This window comes from Bombina bombina, chromosome 7, assembly GCF_027579735.1.
Source record: "Bombina bombina isolate aBomBom1 chromosome 7, aBomBom1.pri, whole genome shotgun sequence".
In the NCBI taxonomy this organism is placed as follows: Eukaryota; Metazoa; Chordata; class Amphibia; order Anura; family Bombinatoridae; genus Bombina; species Bombina bombina.
The window spans coordinates 577257604-577272556 of NC_069505.1; the positions used below are offsets into that span (position 1 = coordinate 577257604).

A 14953-nucleotide genomic window follows, 5' to 3' on the forward strand; every position below is an offset into this window, starting at 1 on the left:
CCCTATGTACCCCTAATCTGCTGCCCCTAACATCGCCGACCCCTATATTATATTTATTAAACCCTAATCTGCCCCCCCCCAACGTCGCCGCCACCTACCTACAATTATTAACCCCTAATCTGCCAACCGGACCTCACTGCTACTATAATAAAGTTATTAACCTCTAATCTGCCTCACTAACCCTATAATAAATAGTATTAACCCCTAATCTGCCCTCCCTAACATCACCGACACCTAACTTCAAGTATTAACCCCTAACCTGCCGACCGGACCTCACCGATACTCTATTAAATTTATTAACCCCTAAAGCTAAGTCTAACCCTAACACTAACACCCCCCTAAGTTAAATATAATTTTTATCTAACAAAATAAATTAACTCTTATTAAATAAATTAATCCTAATTAAAGCTAAATACTTACCTGTAAAATAAACCCTAATATAGCTACAATATAAATTATAATTATATTATAGCTATTTTAGGATTAATATTTATTTTACAGGCAACTTTGTATTTATTTTAACCAGGTACAATATCTATTAAATAGTTAATAACTATTTAATAGCTACCTAGTTAAAATAATTACAAAATTACCTGTAAAATAAATCCTAACCTAAGTTACAATTAAACCTAACACTACACTATAAATAAATTAATGAAATAAAATACCTACAATTATCTACAATTAAACCTAACACTACACTATCAATAAATTAATTACATAAAATACCTACAAATAAATACAATTAAATAAACTAACTAAAGTACAAAAAATAAAAAAAGAACTAAGTTACAAAAAATAAAAAAATAATTTACAAACATTAGAAAAAGATTACAACAATTTTAAGCTAATTACACCTACTCTAAGCCCCCTAATAAAATAACAAAGCCCCCCAAAATAAAAAAAAATGCCCTACCCTATTCTGAAATACAAATAGAAAAGCTCTTTTACCTTACCAGCCCTTAAAAGGGCCTTTTGCGGGGCATGCCCCAAAGAATTCAGCTCTTTTGCCTGTAAAAAAAAACATACAATACCTCCCCAACATTACAACCCACCACCCACATACTCCTAATCTAACCCAAACCCCCCTTAAATAAACCTAACACTAAGCCCCTGAAGATCTTCCTACCTTATCTTCACCACGCCGGGTATCACCGATCCGTCCAGAGGAGCCTCCGAAGTCTTCATCCAAGCCCAAGCGGGGGCTGAAGAAGTCCATCATCGGGCTGAAGAGGTCCATCATCGGGCTGAAGAAGTCCATCATCGGGCTGAAGAGGTCCATCATCGGGCTGAAGTCTTGATCCAAGGGGGCGCTGAAGAGGTCCATCATCGGGCTGAAGTCTTGATCCAAGCGGGCGCTGAAGAGGTCCATCATCGGGCTGAAGTCTTGATCCAAGCGGGCCCTGAAGAGGTCCATCATCGGGCTGAAGTCTTCTATCAAGCGGCATCTTCAATCTTCTTTCTTCCGGATCCATCTTCATCCCGCCGACGCGGAACATCCATCTTGGCCGACGACTTCCCGACGAATGACGGTTCCTTTAAGGGACATCATCCAAGATGGCGTCCCTCGAATTCCGATTGGCTGATAGGATTCTATCAGCCAATTGGAATTAAGGTAGGACAATTCTGATTGGCTGATGGAATCAGCCAATCAGATTCAAGTTCAATCTGATTGGCTGATCCAATCCGATTGGCTTTGTTATTTTATTAGGGGGCTTAGAGTAGGTGTAATTATCTTAAAATTGTTGTAATCTTTTTCTAATGTTTGTAAATTATTTTTTTATTTTTTGTAACTTAGTTCTTTTTTTTATTTTTTGTACTTTAGTTAGTTTATTTAATTGTATTTATTTGTAGGTATTTTATGTAATTAATTTATTGATAGTGTAGTGTTAGTTTTAATTGTAGATAATTGTAGGTATTTTATTTAATTAATTTATTGATAGTGTAGTGTTAGGTTTAATTGTAACTTAGGTTAGGATTTATTTTACAGGTAATTTTGTAATTATTTTAACTAGGTAGCTATTAAATAGTTATTAACTATTTAATAGCTATTGTACCTGGTTAAAATAAATAAATATAAAATACAAAGTTGCCTGTAAAATAAATATTAATCCTAAAATAGCTATAATATAATTATAATTTATATTGTAGCTATATTAGGGTTTATTTTACAGGTAAGTATTTAGCTTTAATTAGGATTAATTTATTTAATAAGAGTTAATTTATTTTGTTAGATAAAAATTATATTTAATTTAGGGGGGTGTTAGGGTTAGACTAGCTTTAGGGGTTAATAAATTTATTAGAGTAGCGTCGAGGTCCGGTCGGCAGATTAGGGGTTAATATTTGAAGTTAGGTGTCAGTGATGTTAGGGAGGGCAGATTAGGGGTTAATACTATTTATTATAGGGTTAGTGATGCGGATTAGGGGTTAATAAATTTATTATAGTAGCGGTGAGGTCCAGTCGGCAGATTACGTAGGTGGCGGCGACTTTGGGGGCGGCAGATTAGGGGCTAATAAATATAATATAGGGGTCGGCGGTGTTAGGGGCAGCAGATTAGGGGTACATAGGGATAACGTAGGTGGCGGCGGTGTACGGAGGGGCAGATTAGGGGTTAAAAAAAATATGCAGGGGTCAGCGATCGTGGGGGCGGCAGATTAGCGGTTAATAAGTGTAAGGTTAGGGGTGTTTAGACTCGGGGTTCGTGTTAGGGTGTTAGGTGTAGACTTAGGAAGTGCTTCCCCATAGGAAACAATGGGGATGCGTTAGGAGCTGAATGCTGCTTTTCTCCTGTTAAGTGTAGTCAGTCCACGGGTCATCCATTACTTATGGGATTATATCTCCTCCCTAACAGGAAGTGCAAGAGGATCACCCAAGCAGAGCTGCTATATAGCTCCTCCCCTCTACGTCATACCCAGTCATTCTCTTGCACCTAACTAATAGATAGGACGTGTGAGAGGACTGTGGTTGTTAAACTTAGTTTTTATTTCTTCAATCAAAAGTTTGTTATTTTAAACAGCACCGGAGTGTGTTGTTTCTTCTCAGGCAGCATTAGAAGAAGAATCTACCTGACTTTGTGTATGATCTTAGCGGTCGTAACTAAGATCCACTTGCTGTTCTCGGCCATTCTGAGGAGTGAGGTAACTTCAGAACAGGGGATAGCAGGCAGGGTTCACCTGCAAGGAGGTATGTTGCAGTATATTATTTTCTAAGGAATGGAATTGACTGAGAAAATACTGCTAATACCGATGTAATGTAAGTGCAGTCTTAAATGCAGTAGTAGCGACTGGTATCAGGCTGATATGTATGTATGTTTACACTGAGGTATTTCTGGGGAATGGAACTTCACTAAGAAAATACTGTATATTTTTAAGTAATATTTGAGCCTCCACTGCAATGAAAGCGACTAGCAGCAGGCTTATTAATAACATTTCATAATTTTATTTTTAAAACGTTTACTGGCATGTTAATCGGTTTTTTTTTCTGAGGTACTTGGTGATAAAACTTATGGGCATGATTTTTACCACATGGCTGTCGTTTGTTTCTGAATAAAATCAGTTTACTGAGCTTCCCCACTGTTGTAATATGAGTGGGAGGGGCCTATTTTAGCGCTTTATTGCGCAGTAAAAATTCAGTCACAGTCTTCCTATTTCTTCCTCCATGATCCAGGACGTCTCTACAGAGCCCAGGGGTCTCCAAAACTAGTTTTGAGGGAGGTAATCACTCACAGCAGACCTGTGAGAGTGTGTTTTGACTGTGATAAAAACGTTAATATTAATTGTTATCCGTTTTTGGGTACTAAGGGGTTAATCATCCATTTGCTGGTGGGTGCAATCCTTTGCTAACTTAATGCATTTACTGTGAAAATTTGGTTGCTATAACTAATTTGGTTCATTGTTATTTCAACTGTGCTTCTTAAAGACACAGTAATGTTTTTTATATTGCTTGTAAATTTATTTGAAAAGTATTTTCCAAGCTTGCTAGTCTCATTGCTAGTCTGTTTAAACATATCTGACACAGATGAATCTGTTTGTTCACTATGTTTAAAGGCCAATGTGGAGCCCAATAGAAATTTGTGTACTAATTGCATTGATGCTACTTTAAATAAAAGCCAATCTGTACATGTAAAGAAAATTTCACCAGACAACGAGGGGGAAGTTATGCCGACTAACTCTCCTCACGTGTCAGTACCTTCGCCTCCCGCTCAGGAGGTGCGTGATATTGTGGCGCCAAGTACATCAGGGCGGCCCATACAAATCACTTTGCAAGACATGGCTAATGTTATGACTGAAGTACTATCTAAATTGCCAGAGTTTAGGGGTAAACGCGATCACTCTGGGGTAAGAACAGAGTGTGCTGATAATAATAGAGCCATGTCTGATACTGCGTCACAATTTGCAGAACATGAGGACGGAGAGCTTCATTCTGTGGGTGACGGATCTGATCCAAGTAAACTGGACTCAGACATTTCAAATTTTAAATTTAAGCTTGAGAACCTCCGTGTATTACTAGGGGAGGTATTAGCGGCTCTGAATGATTGTAACACGGTTGCAATTCCAGAGAAAATATGTAGGCTGGATAAATACTTTGCGGTACCGGCGTGTACTGATGTTTTTCCTATACCTAAAAGGCTTACAGAAATTGTTAACAAGGAGTGGGATAGACCAGGTGTGCCTTTTTCACCCCCTCCTATATTTAGAAAAATGTTTCCAATAGACGCCACCACACGGGACTTATGGCAGACGGTCCCTAAGGTGGAGGGAGCAGTTTCTACTCTGGCTAAGCGCACCACTATCCCGGTAGAGGATAGCTGTGCTTTTTCAGATCCAATGGATAAAAAGTTAGAGGGTTACCTTAAGAAAATGTTTGTTCAGCAAGGTTTTATATTACAACCCCTTGCATGCATTGCGCCTGTCACGGCTGCGGCGGCATTCTGGTTTGAGTCTCTGGAAGAGACCCTTAGCTCAGCTCCATTGGATGAGATTATAGACAAGCTTAAAGTCCTTAAGCTAGCTAATTCATTTATTTCTGATGCCGTAGTACACTTAACTAAACTTACGGCTAAGAACTCCGGATTCGCCATTCAAGCGCGTAGAGCGCTGTGGCTTAAATCCTGGTCAGCCGATGTGACTTCTAAATCTAAATTGCTTAACATCCCTTTCAAAGGGCAGACATTATTCGGGCCCGGTTTGAAAGAAATTATCGCTGACATTACTGGAGGTAAGGGCCATGCCCTGCCTCAAGACAGGGCCAAACCAAGGGCTAAACAGTCTAATTTTCGTGCCTTTCGTAACTTCAAGGCAGGAGCAGCATCAACTTCCTCCGCTCCAAGACAGGAAGGAACTGTTGCTCACTACAGACAGGGCTGGAAACCTAACCAGTCCTGGAACAAGGGCAAGCAGGCCAGAAAACCTGCTGCTGCCCCTAAGACAGCATGAAGTGAGGGCCCCCGATCCGGAAACGGATCTAGTGGGGGGCAGACTTTCTCTCTTCGCCCAGGCTTGGGCAAGAGATGTCCAGGATCCCTGGGCGTTAGAGATCATATCTCAGGGATATCTTCTGGACTTCAAAGCTTCTCCTCCAAAAGGGAGATTTCATCTTTCAAGGTTGTCAGCAAACCAGATAAAGAAAGAGGCGTTTCTACGCTGTGTACAAGACCTTTTACTAATGGGAGTGATCCACCCAGTTCCGCAGTCGGAACACGGACAAGAGTTTTACTGAAATCTGTTTGTGGTTCCCAAAAAAGAGGGAACCTTCAGACCAATCTTGGACTTAAAGATCCTAAACAAATTCCTAAGAGTTCCATCGTTCAAAATGGAAACTATTCGGACCATCTTACCTATGATCCAAAAGGGTCAGTACATGACCACAGTGGATTTAAAGGATGCCTACCTTCACATACCGATTCACAAGGATCATTACCGGTATCTAAGGTTTGCCTTCCTAAACAGGCATTACCAGTTTGTAGCTCTTCCCTTCGGGTTAGCTACAGCTCCAAGAATCTTTACAAAGGTTCTGGGCTCTCTTCTGGCGGTACTAAGACCGCGAGGAATAGCGGTAGCTCCGTACCTAGACGACATTCTGATACAAGCGTCAAGTTTCCAGACTGCCAAGTCTCATACAGAGTTGGTTCTGGCATTTCTAAGGTCGCATGGGTGGAAGGTGAACGTAGAAAAGAGTTCTCTAAGGCCACTCACAAGAGTTCCTTTCTTGGGGACTCTTATAGATTCTGTAGAAATGAAGATTTACCTGACAGAGGACAGGTTAACAAAACTTCTAAATGCTTGCCGTGTCCTTCATTCCATTCAACACCCGTCAGTGGCTCAATGCATGGAGGTAATCGGCTTAATGGTAGCGGCAATGGACATAGTACCTTTTGCACGCCTGCATCTCAGACCGCTGCAATTGTGCATGCTAAGTCAGTGGAATGGGGATTACTCAGATTTGTCCCCTATGCTAAATCTGGATCAAGAGACCAGAGATTCTCTTCTATGGTGGCTTTCTCGGCCACATCTGTCCAGGGGGATGCCCTTCAGCAGGCCAGATTGGACGATTGTAACAACAGACGCCAGCCTGCTAGGTTGGGGCGCTGTCTGGAATTCCCTGAAGGCTCAGGGATCATGGACTCAGGAGGAGAGACTCCTTCCAATAAACATTCTGGAATTAAGAGCAGTTTTCAATGCCCTTCTGGCTTGGCCTCAGATAGCAACTCTGAGGTTCATCAGGTTTCAGTCGGACAACATCACGACTGTGGCTTACATCAACCATCAGGGAGGGACAAGGAGTTCCCTAGCGATGATGGAAGTCTCAAAGATAATTCGCTGGGCAGAGTCTCACTCTTGCCACCTGTCAGCGATCCACATCCCAGGCGTGGAGAACTGGGAGGCGGATTTCCTAAGTCGCCAGACTTTTCATCCGGGGGAGTGGGAACTTCATCCGGAGGTGTTTGCCCAACTGCTTCAGCATTGGGGCAAACCAGATCTGGATCTCATGGCGTCTCGCCAGAACTCCAAGCTTCTTTGTTACGGATCCAGGTCCAGGGACCCGGGAGCGGTACTGATAGATGCTCTGACAGCACCTTGGGTTTTCAACATGGCTTATGTGTTTCCACCCTTCCCGATGCTTCCTCGATTGATTGCCAGGATCAAACAGGAGAGAGCATCGATGATTCTAATAGCGCCTGCGTGGCCACGCAGGACCTGGTATGCAGATCTAGTGGACATGTCGTCCTGTCCACCTTGGTCTCTGCCTCTGAGACAGGACCTTCTGATTCAGGGTCCTTTCAAACATCCAAATCTAATTTCTCTGAGGCTGACTGCATGGAGATTGAACGCTTGATTCTATCAAAGCGGGGATTCTCGGAGTCAGTGATTGATACCTTAATACAGGCTAGGAAACCTGTTACCAGGAAAATTTACCATAAAATATGGCGTAAATACTTATATTGGTGCGAATCCAAGAGTTACTCATGGAGTAAGGTTAGGATTCCTAGGATATTGTCTTTTCTACAAGAAGGTTTAGAAAAGGGTTTATCTGCTAGTTCGTTAAAGGGACAGATCTCAGCTCTGTCTATCCTTTTACACAAACGTCTGTCAGAAGTTCCAGACGTTCAGGCTTTTTGTCAGGCTTTGGCTAGGATTAAGCCTGTGTTTAAGACTGTTGCTCCGCCATGGAGCTTAAACTTAGTTCTTAACGTTCTGCAAGGTGTTCCGTTTGAACCCCTTCATTCCATTGATATCAAGCTGTTATCTTGGAAAGTTCTGTTTTTAATGGCTATTTCCTCGGCTCGAAGAGTCTCTGAGTTATCGGCCTTACATTGTGATTCTCCTTATCTGATTTTTCATTCAGACAAGGTAGTTCTGCGTACTAAACCTGGGTTCTTACCTAAGGTAGTCACTAACAAGAATATCAATCAAGAGATTGTTGTTCCATCATTGTGCCCTAACCCTTCTTCAAAGAAGGAACGACTTCTGCACAATCTGGACGTCGTCCGTGCCCTGAAATTTTATTTGCAGGCAACTAAGGATTTTCGTCAAACTTCTTCCCTGTTTGTCGTTTATTCTGGACAGAGGAGAGGTCAAAAAGCTTCGGCTACCTCTCTCTCTTTTTGGCTTCGTAGCATAATACGTTTAGCATATGAGACTGCTGGACAACAGCCTCCTGAAAGGATTACAGCTCATTCTACTAGAGCTGTGGCTTCCACCTGGGCCTTTAAGAATGAGGCCTCTGTTGAACAGATTTGCAAGGCTGCAACTTGGTCTTCACTTCATACTTTTTCAAAATTTTACAAATTTGACACTTTTGTTTCTTCGGAGGCTGTTTTTGGGAGAAAGGTTCTACAGGCAGTGGTTCCTTCCGTGTAAAGATCCTGCCTTTCCCTCCCGTCATCCGTGTACTTTTAGCTTTGGTATTGGTATCCCATAAGTAATGGATGACCCGTGGACTGACTACACTTAACAGGAGAAAACATAATTTATGCTTACCTGATAAATTCCTTTCTCCTGTAGTGTAGTCAGTCCACGGCCCGCCCTGTTGTTTACGGCAGGTCTTAAAATTTTTTAACTTAAACTCCAGTCACCACTGCACCCTATAGTTTCTCCTTTCTCGTCTGGTTTCGGTCGAATGACTGGGTATGACGTAGAGGGGAGGAGCTATATAGCAGCTCTGCTTGAGTGATCCTCTTGCACTTCCTGTTAGGGAGGAGATATAATCCCATAAGTAATGGATGACCTGTGGACTGACTACACTACAGGAGAAAGGAATTTATCAGGTAAGCATAAATTATGTTTTTTGCAGGTGTTAGGTTTTTTTTCAGCTCAAACGGCCCCATTGTTTCCTATGGGGGAATCGTGCACAAGCACGTTTTTGAAGCTGGCCGCGTCCGTAAGCACCGCTGGTATTGAGAGTTGCAGTGGCGGTAAATTATGCTCTACGCTCCTTTTTTGGAGCCTAACGCAGCCCTTCTGTGAACTCTAAATACCAGCGGTATTTAAAAGGTGCGGGAGAAAAAAAGCACGCGTAGCTAACGCACCCCTTTGGCCGCAGAACTCTAAATCTAGCGGATTGTTAACGTCATCTTAACAGCAGCACTGCAATATTAGGGGCTAGCTGAATATATCTGGGAATCCAATGAAAAGGGGTATATGTGTGTATCCACCAATCAGAAGCTAGCTCTAGCAGTGCATTGCTGCTCCTGTGCTTGCATTTAGCCACCAATCAGTATGCGCTACCCAGGTGCTAAACCAAAGATGGGCCGGCTCATAAGCTTACATTCCTGTCAAGATACCAAGAGAATAAAGAAAAATTGATAATAGGAGTAAATTAGAAAGTTGTTTAAAATTGCATGCTCTATCTGAATCATGAAAGAAAATTTTTTGGGTTTACTATTCCTTTAAGTATAACCCACTGTTTAGTGTGTTTTTATTACAACAATGAAACAGACTGTGTTACAGTATATCCCTTTAAGTATAACCCACTGTTTAGTGTGTTTTTATTACAACAATGAAACAGACTGTGTTACAGTATATCCCTTTAAGTATAACCCACTGTTTAGTGTGTTTTTATTACAACAATGAAACAGACTGTGTTACAGTATATCCCTTTAATCAATACCGAATTAGCTCTTGTATAAGTTACAATCATTTCGCCTTCTAAGCTTTAGTGAATATAGGCTGATTAAGGGCATCCTTTCCCCCAGAGTAGGACAGAGTCTTCCTGAAAAACATGTATAACAGAGACTCAGACGCCACATACGTGACCATATAAGTGACACCGGTCACTGATAATTTGTCTCCACAGGGTTTGCCAGCATCAGATATTGATGAGAATATTAACCATGACGTAAGAGTGTCCCGAGACAGCTTGGAGGAGAGACCGCGGGCCTGGAGATCAGCGCCACCCTCGCCAGCCAATGAGAGGAGAGGTAATGATCACGTCATATATTTATGATTAAATGTGATCAAAAATTCTTTATCATCTATATGAAACAGCAGCATTTAATCATCTTGATTCCCCCCCCTGAACAAAATGTGAAGTGAAAACTATTTAGATTTTAAAAATTTAAACTAATACAGCATTACCTGCTATGATTGGCTGATAAGTACTTCCTAACAATAATCTCGAGCCGCAGAGAACTGCTGGTCCCAAGCAAGAAACAGCTGTTGAGCCAATAGGCGGCAGCCATTGCATGACCCTGCCTTTACCGATCAACAACTGCAGTGGCTTGCAGCTCAGAGCGGTAGTTTATCTATGTGTTTTATCCCTTTGTTGGAACATACAAAAATAAAATGAAATAATGAATAAGAGAAATGTTGCTCTAGAATTTATCTTTAAATGCTTCTCTGTCACATGAATGATTTTTTAAAATAAAATATCTCTTTAAAGGGACAGTCAACAACACTAAAATTGTTATTGTTTAAAAAGATAGATAGAGCCTTTACTACCCATTCCCCAGATTTGCACAACCAAAATTGTTATTTTAATCTACTATAACATTTAAACCTCTAAATGTCTGCCTGTTTCTAAGCCACTACAGACAGCCTCTTATCACATGCTTTTGTATTTGTTTTTCACAACAGGAGACTGCCAGTTCATGTGAGCAATATAGATACCATTGTGCTCATGCCTGTTGAGTTATTTAAGAGTCAGCACACCACAGCACTAGTTGGCAAGTCAATAGATAATAAATAAAAAGTCATGTGATCAGGGGCTGTCATCACAGAGGTAAAAGGGTATTAATATAACAGTGTTGGTTCTGCAAAACTGGGGAATGGTAAATAAAGGGATTATCTATCTTTAAAAAATAAATACAAATTCTGGTGTAGACTGTCCCTTTAACATTTCACAAAACTGTGTTTGTCCTCTTATGAACGTGCATCCTGTCCTATACAAACAGCTTTCCTCAAGAATTTCCACCCAAAATAGCAATCCTCTCACTCACTGCTAGAGATGCTGACTTTTTTGAAGGAAATAAGAGAGAATCAACACATTTCATGCAGGAAATCTACAAATTATACAATAGTTACAGGGAAAAAAAACACACTTTATTTTACAATTTGATACAGTTTGGTACAACATTATTCTTCATACAAATAATCTTCAGTCACACTCACACACTATCCCTTAAGGGGTTAGAAAACTTTACTTTTTTTAAAAAATACATTGATTCTTAAAGAGACAGCCTAATCCAGAATTGTTATTGTTTAAAATGATAGATAATCCCTTTATTACCCATTCCCCAGGTTTGCATAACCAACACAGTTATATTAATACACTTTTTACCTCTGTGATTACCTTGTGTCTAAGCCTCTGCAGACTGCCCCCTTATTTCAGTTCTTTTGACAGACTTGCATTTTAGCCAATCATTGCTGACTCATAAATAGCGTCACAGGCATGAGCACAATGTTATCTATATGGCACACATGAACTAACCCTCTATAGCTGTGAAAAAACTGTCAAATGCATTCAGATAAGAGGTGGCCTTTAAGGGCTTAGAAATTAGCATATGAGCCTACCTAGGTTTAGCTTTCTACTAAGAATACCAAATTAACAAACCAAATTTGATGATAAAAGTAAGTTGTTTAAAATGACATGTCCTATCGGAATAATTTTGACTAGACTGTCCCTTTTTAAAGTTTCAAAGATTTAAACCTACTTAAGCTTGAATCTTTAATACAATTATAATTTATGTTTCTATCTAAACGGCCTTAATGATCGCCCATAAATGTAGGCTGTCCCTTCATCCAATGGCGTTGCAGCATGGACCTCTAATTAGAATATTTAAATATACGGTTCTCCTTATTCTCTGCATGCGTATTCTAATCTGTGGGTACTCACATGCGCAGCTAGCAGTGAAAGTCGGGCAGGGCAAGAGGTTAACCCACCCAGGGCCCTGTACTTTCAAGGGTGAGGGTATGAAAAGGTGCTATGTAAATCCCGAAGAAGTGTTTATGGTATTAGAATGTGTAATATATAGTTATTTGTTTATATAGGTAACACTGAATGTTGGGACAGAGGCAGGGCATACATAGGGATGGGAACTAGAGTGCTGGGCTCTGGGGCCCCACAAATTTCTCTTGCCCAGGGCCCTGCAAATGCTGTATCTACGCTAACACATGCACATCTCATTTGCTATTTTTATTTTACTTTATTTTTTTAATTATCACTAAAAATGCTAATTCTTCTAGGGAAATTATCTTATCAATATGCTCGTCAGTCAAGGGGGTTCTATAACATTAATACTGCTTGTCAGTTTAGGGGTTAAAACATACTTACCTATCTGCTGCCGCTTGCTGCTCCGTGCGCTCTTCCAAGCCAGGCTGCATACGCTGCAAGCCGCCATCTTCAGTGCTCAGGTGCGCCACTCCCACTGAAATATGGCTGGTTAATATTCCCGCGAGTTCGCTGGAGCACTTTGCGCTTAGTGCAATTAACCACAGGTCAGACCTCTGGTTAATTAAAAAAAATTGTCCAAATTGACCCCCAAATGAAAGTAGACAGTTTCTTTCTTAAAATAAAAAAATATGAGCATCTTTATTTAAAAAAAAAACAACTGCACAAAGCATTGGAGCCTTTGGAAGCTCGCTCTCGTGAGCGCAAGGCTTCCAGGCACTGCGAACCGAGGTTGCGTTTGCATTGTGCTTAACTTGTAATACCAGAGCACATTTGCGTGCGCTGGTATTACTGAGTAGAGCGCAAATATCGAGCTCACAAAAGTGCATTTTGTGCGTATGTATTGGGTACTTGTAAAGCGCGGCTAATCTGCCGTAAGGGTCTCAAGGTGCTGCTCATTTTATCAACCTCGGAAGGATGAAAGGCTGAGTGGACCTCACCGGGGATCGAACCTGCAACCCTTGGGTTGCTACCGAGCTCAGCCACAGTCCCTTAGCATGCTGAGCTATCTGTCCGGTTTACTTCCTTTTGCAAAAATGCTTCTATTATAAGTTATTAATATTTTTCGGTGGCATATGCACATATGCTATGAGTGCACAAGCATTCGAACACTGCACCTTCTCAAAGAGTGAGCAGTGTCTTGTATGGCAGAAGTCAAGTCTTGACTGACGCAATTATACACCACTGCCAGCTGTCTGTGCAGGCAGAGGGGCCCATTTATCAAGTTGTGTATAACCTGTCCACCTGCTCTAAAGAGGCGGACAGCGATCGCCAGAAATCAACCCGATAGAATACGATCGGTTGATTGACACTCCCTGCTGCCGGCCAATTGGCCGTGAATCTGCAGGGGGCGGCGTTGCACTAGCAGTTCAAAAGAACTGCTGGTGCAATGCTGAATGCGGAGAGCGTAATGCTGTCTGCATTCAGCAATGTCTGTCAGACATGATAAATAGACATTTGATAAATAGGCCCCAGAGTGTTTTTTACTCAATGGAACCATCACCCATAATGAGCAATTCAGTAGCTAATTATTGGCCCTTGTGTATAGAAACCTGCAGGCTCAGCCCATTTGAATTGGCATGTTCTTGAGAACAATGTGTGCTGGTTCCAATGAGCAAAAATAGCTATTTCATACTAAAAAATACACCTAAAGAAGCCATTTCAAATAAATGTAATGCTCTGCAGCTGGTATAGCAACACTTTTAACGTTACACTTCTGGTTTAGTGCAGCCTCGTACATTGCGTATCTACATATTGAGATAACAGCTTTAAAAGGAGAACTAAACAGAATCAGGAGGGAAATGTTTATGACTATCATCATAAAACTTGGTGATTGTTCATAGTTATGAATATTTAACAACATTCCCAGGAACACTTTGCAGTTTGCAGCAGCGTAAACAAGTAAGTTATCATATTATTAGCCACGCCCATTAATTAGTTTCTTAGCTCCACCCACTCAATTTCTCCCCAAAATGCAGTGTCGCTATTGGAAACCATTACAGTTCACTGTGGGAAAACTTCATATTAAAGGGACATACACACATTGTTTGCAGTATTACATAACTTAAAGGGACGTTAAACCCAACATCTTTCTTTCTTGATTCAGATAGAGCATGCAATCTTAATTATATTATCTAATTTTCTTCATTCTCTTGGTATCGTTTATTGAAGGAGCAGCAATACACTACAGGGAGCAAGCTGAACACATCAGTAAGCCAATGACAAGAGGCATAAATGTGCAGCCACCAATCAGCAGCTAGCTCCCACCTTCTGAGCCTACCTAGGTTGTGTTTTTAACAAAGGATACCAAGAGAACAAAGCAAATTAGATATATTCGGTTTCATGTCCCTTTAATCTATTCGATTAGATATAAAACATATACATACACACATATAAACATACACACACAAGACGATGTTGATGCACAGCCTAGCAAATACCCCTAACAAACACTAAAGCACTATGAAAAATCTGTACCACAGCAAACTGCTTTCTGTGCAGAGCTTTATTTTTCCTGGTTGGGTGATTTTCAGTCACCACAAGTTTAACCTCTAGTGGTGATTGTAGGCCCGTAAACAAGCTGCACTGAAATCTGATTCTGCTTGAGCAGCAGAGGGCCCCCTAAAAGGACGGTCCTTGTAGCAGTGGAGACCCTGAGACCCCTGTAGTCACGCCCCTGGCTCTAATATGTTAGTGCATCCTAATATTACACAATTGCTTGTATATAACTGTGTTTAACCCCTGCAAAAACTCAAAATTAACTAGATTTTCCTATTTTATTGTGAATGTAATTGGAGTGATCATACTAATTCTTACTATGACTATGGGATTGGCATGCTTTAGCCAATTTGAGAGGGACAGTCCCTAATTCTAAGCTTGTGTCTTTCGGAGACTGCATGTGTCTTTCGGAGCTGTATGTACCTATTCACAGAATTTCCCTTAGCCCCGTCCATAGACCACCACACACACACAAACAGCTCAGACACGCCCACAGACCGATCATACATGTCCATTATCCTGCCCACTATACTCCCTGTTCCCACCCCCTACTGACAAGGCCCTGCC

The 14953-nt window shown here is 41.1% G+C and overlaps 1 protein-coding gene across 6 annotated transcripts in view; it reads left to right on the forward strand.

The window, feature by feature from the left end:
- The window catches only part of GPSM3 (G protein signaling modulator 3), a 114707-nt gene that overhangs the window by 72505 nt on the left and 27249 nt on the right, over window positions 1-14953 (forward strand). For all 6 annotated transcript variants that reach the window (XM_053722011.1, XM_053722008.1, XM_053722012.1 and 3 more), the window contains one exon: window positions 9797-9920. In XM_053722011.1, coding sequence (XP_053577986.1) covers window positions 9797-9920 — 124 coding nt within the window. The remainder of the gene's footprint in view (window positions 1-9796; window positions 9921-14953) is intronic.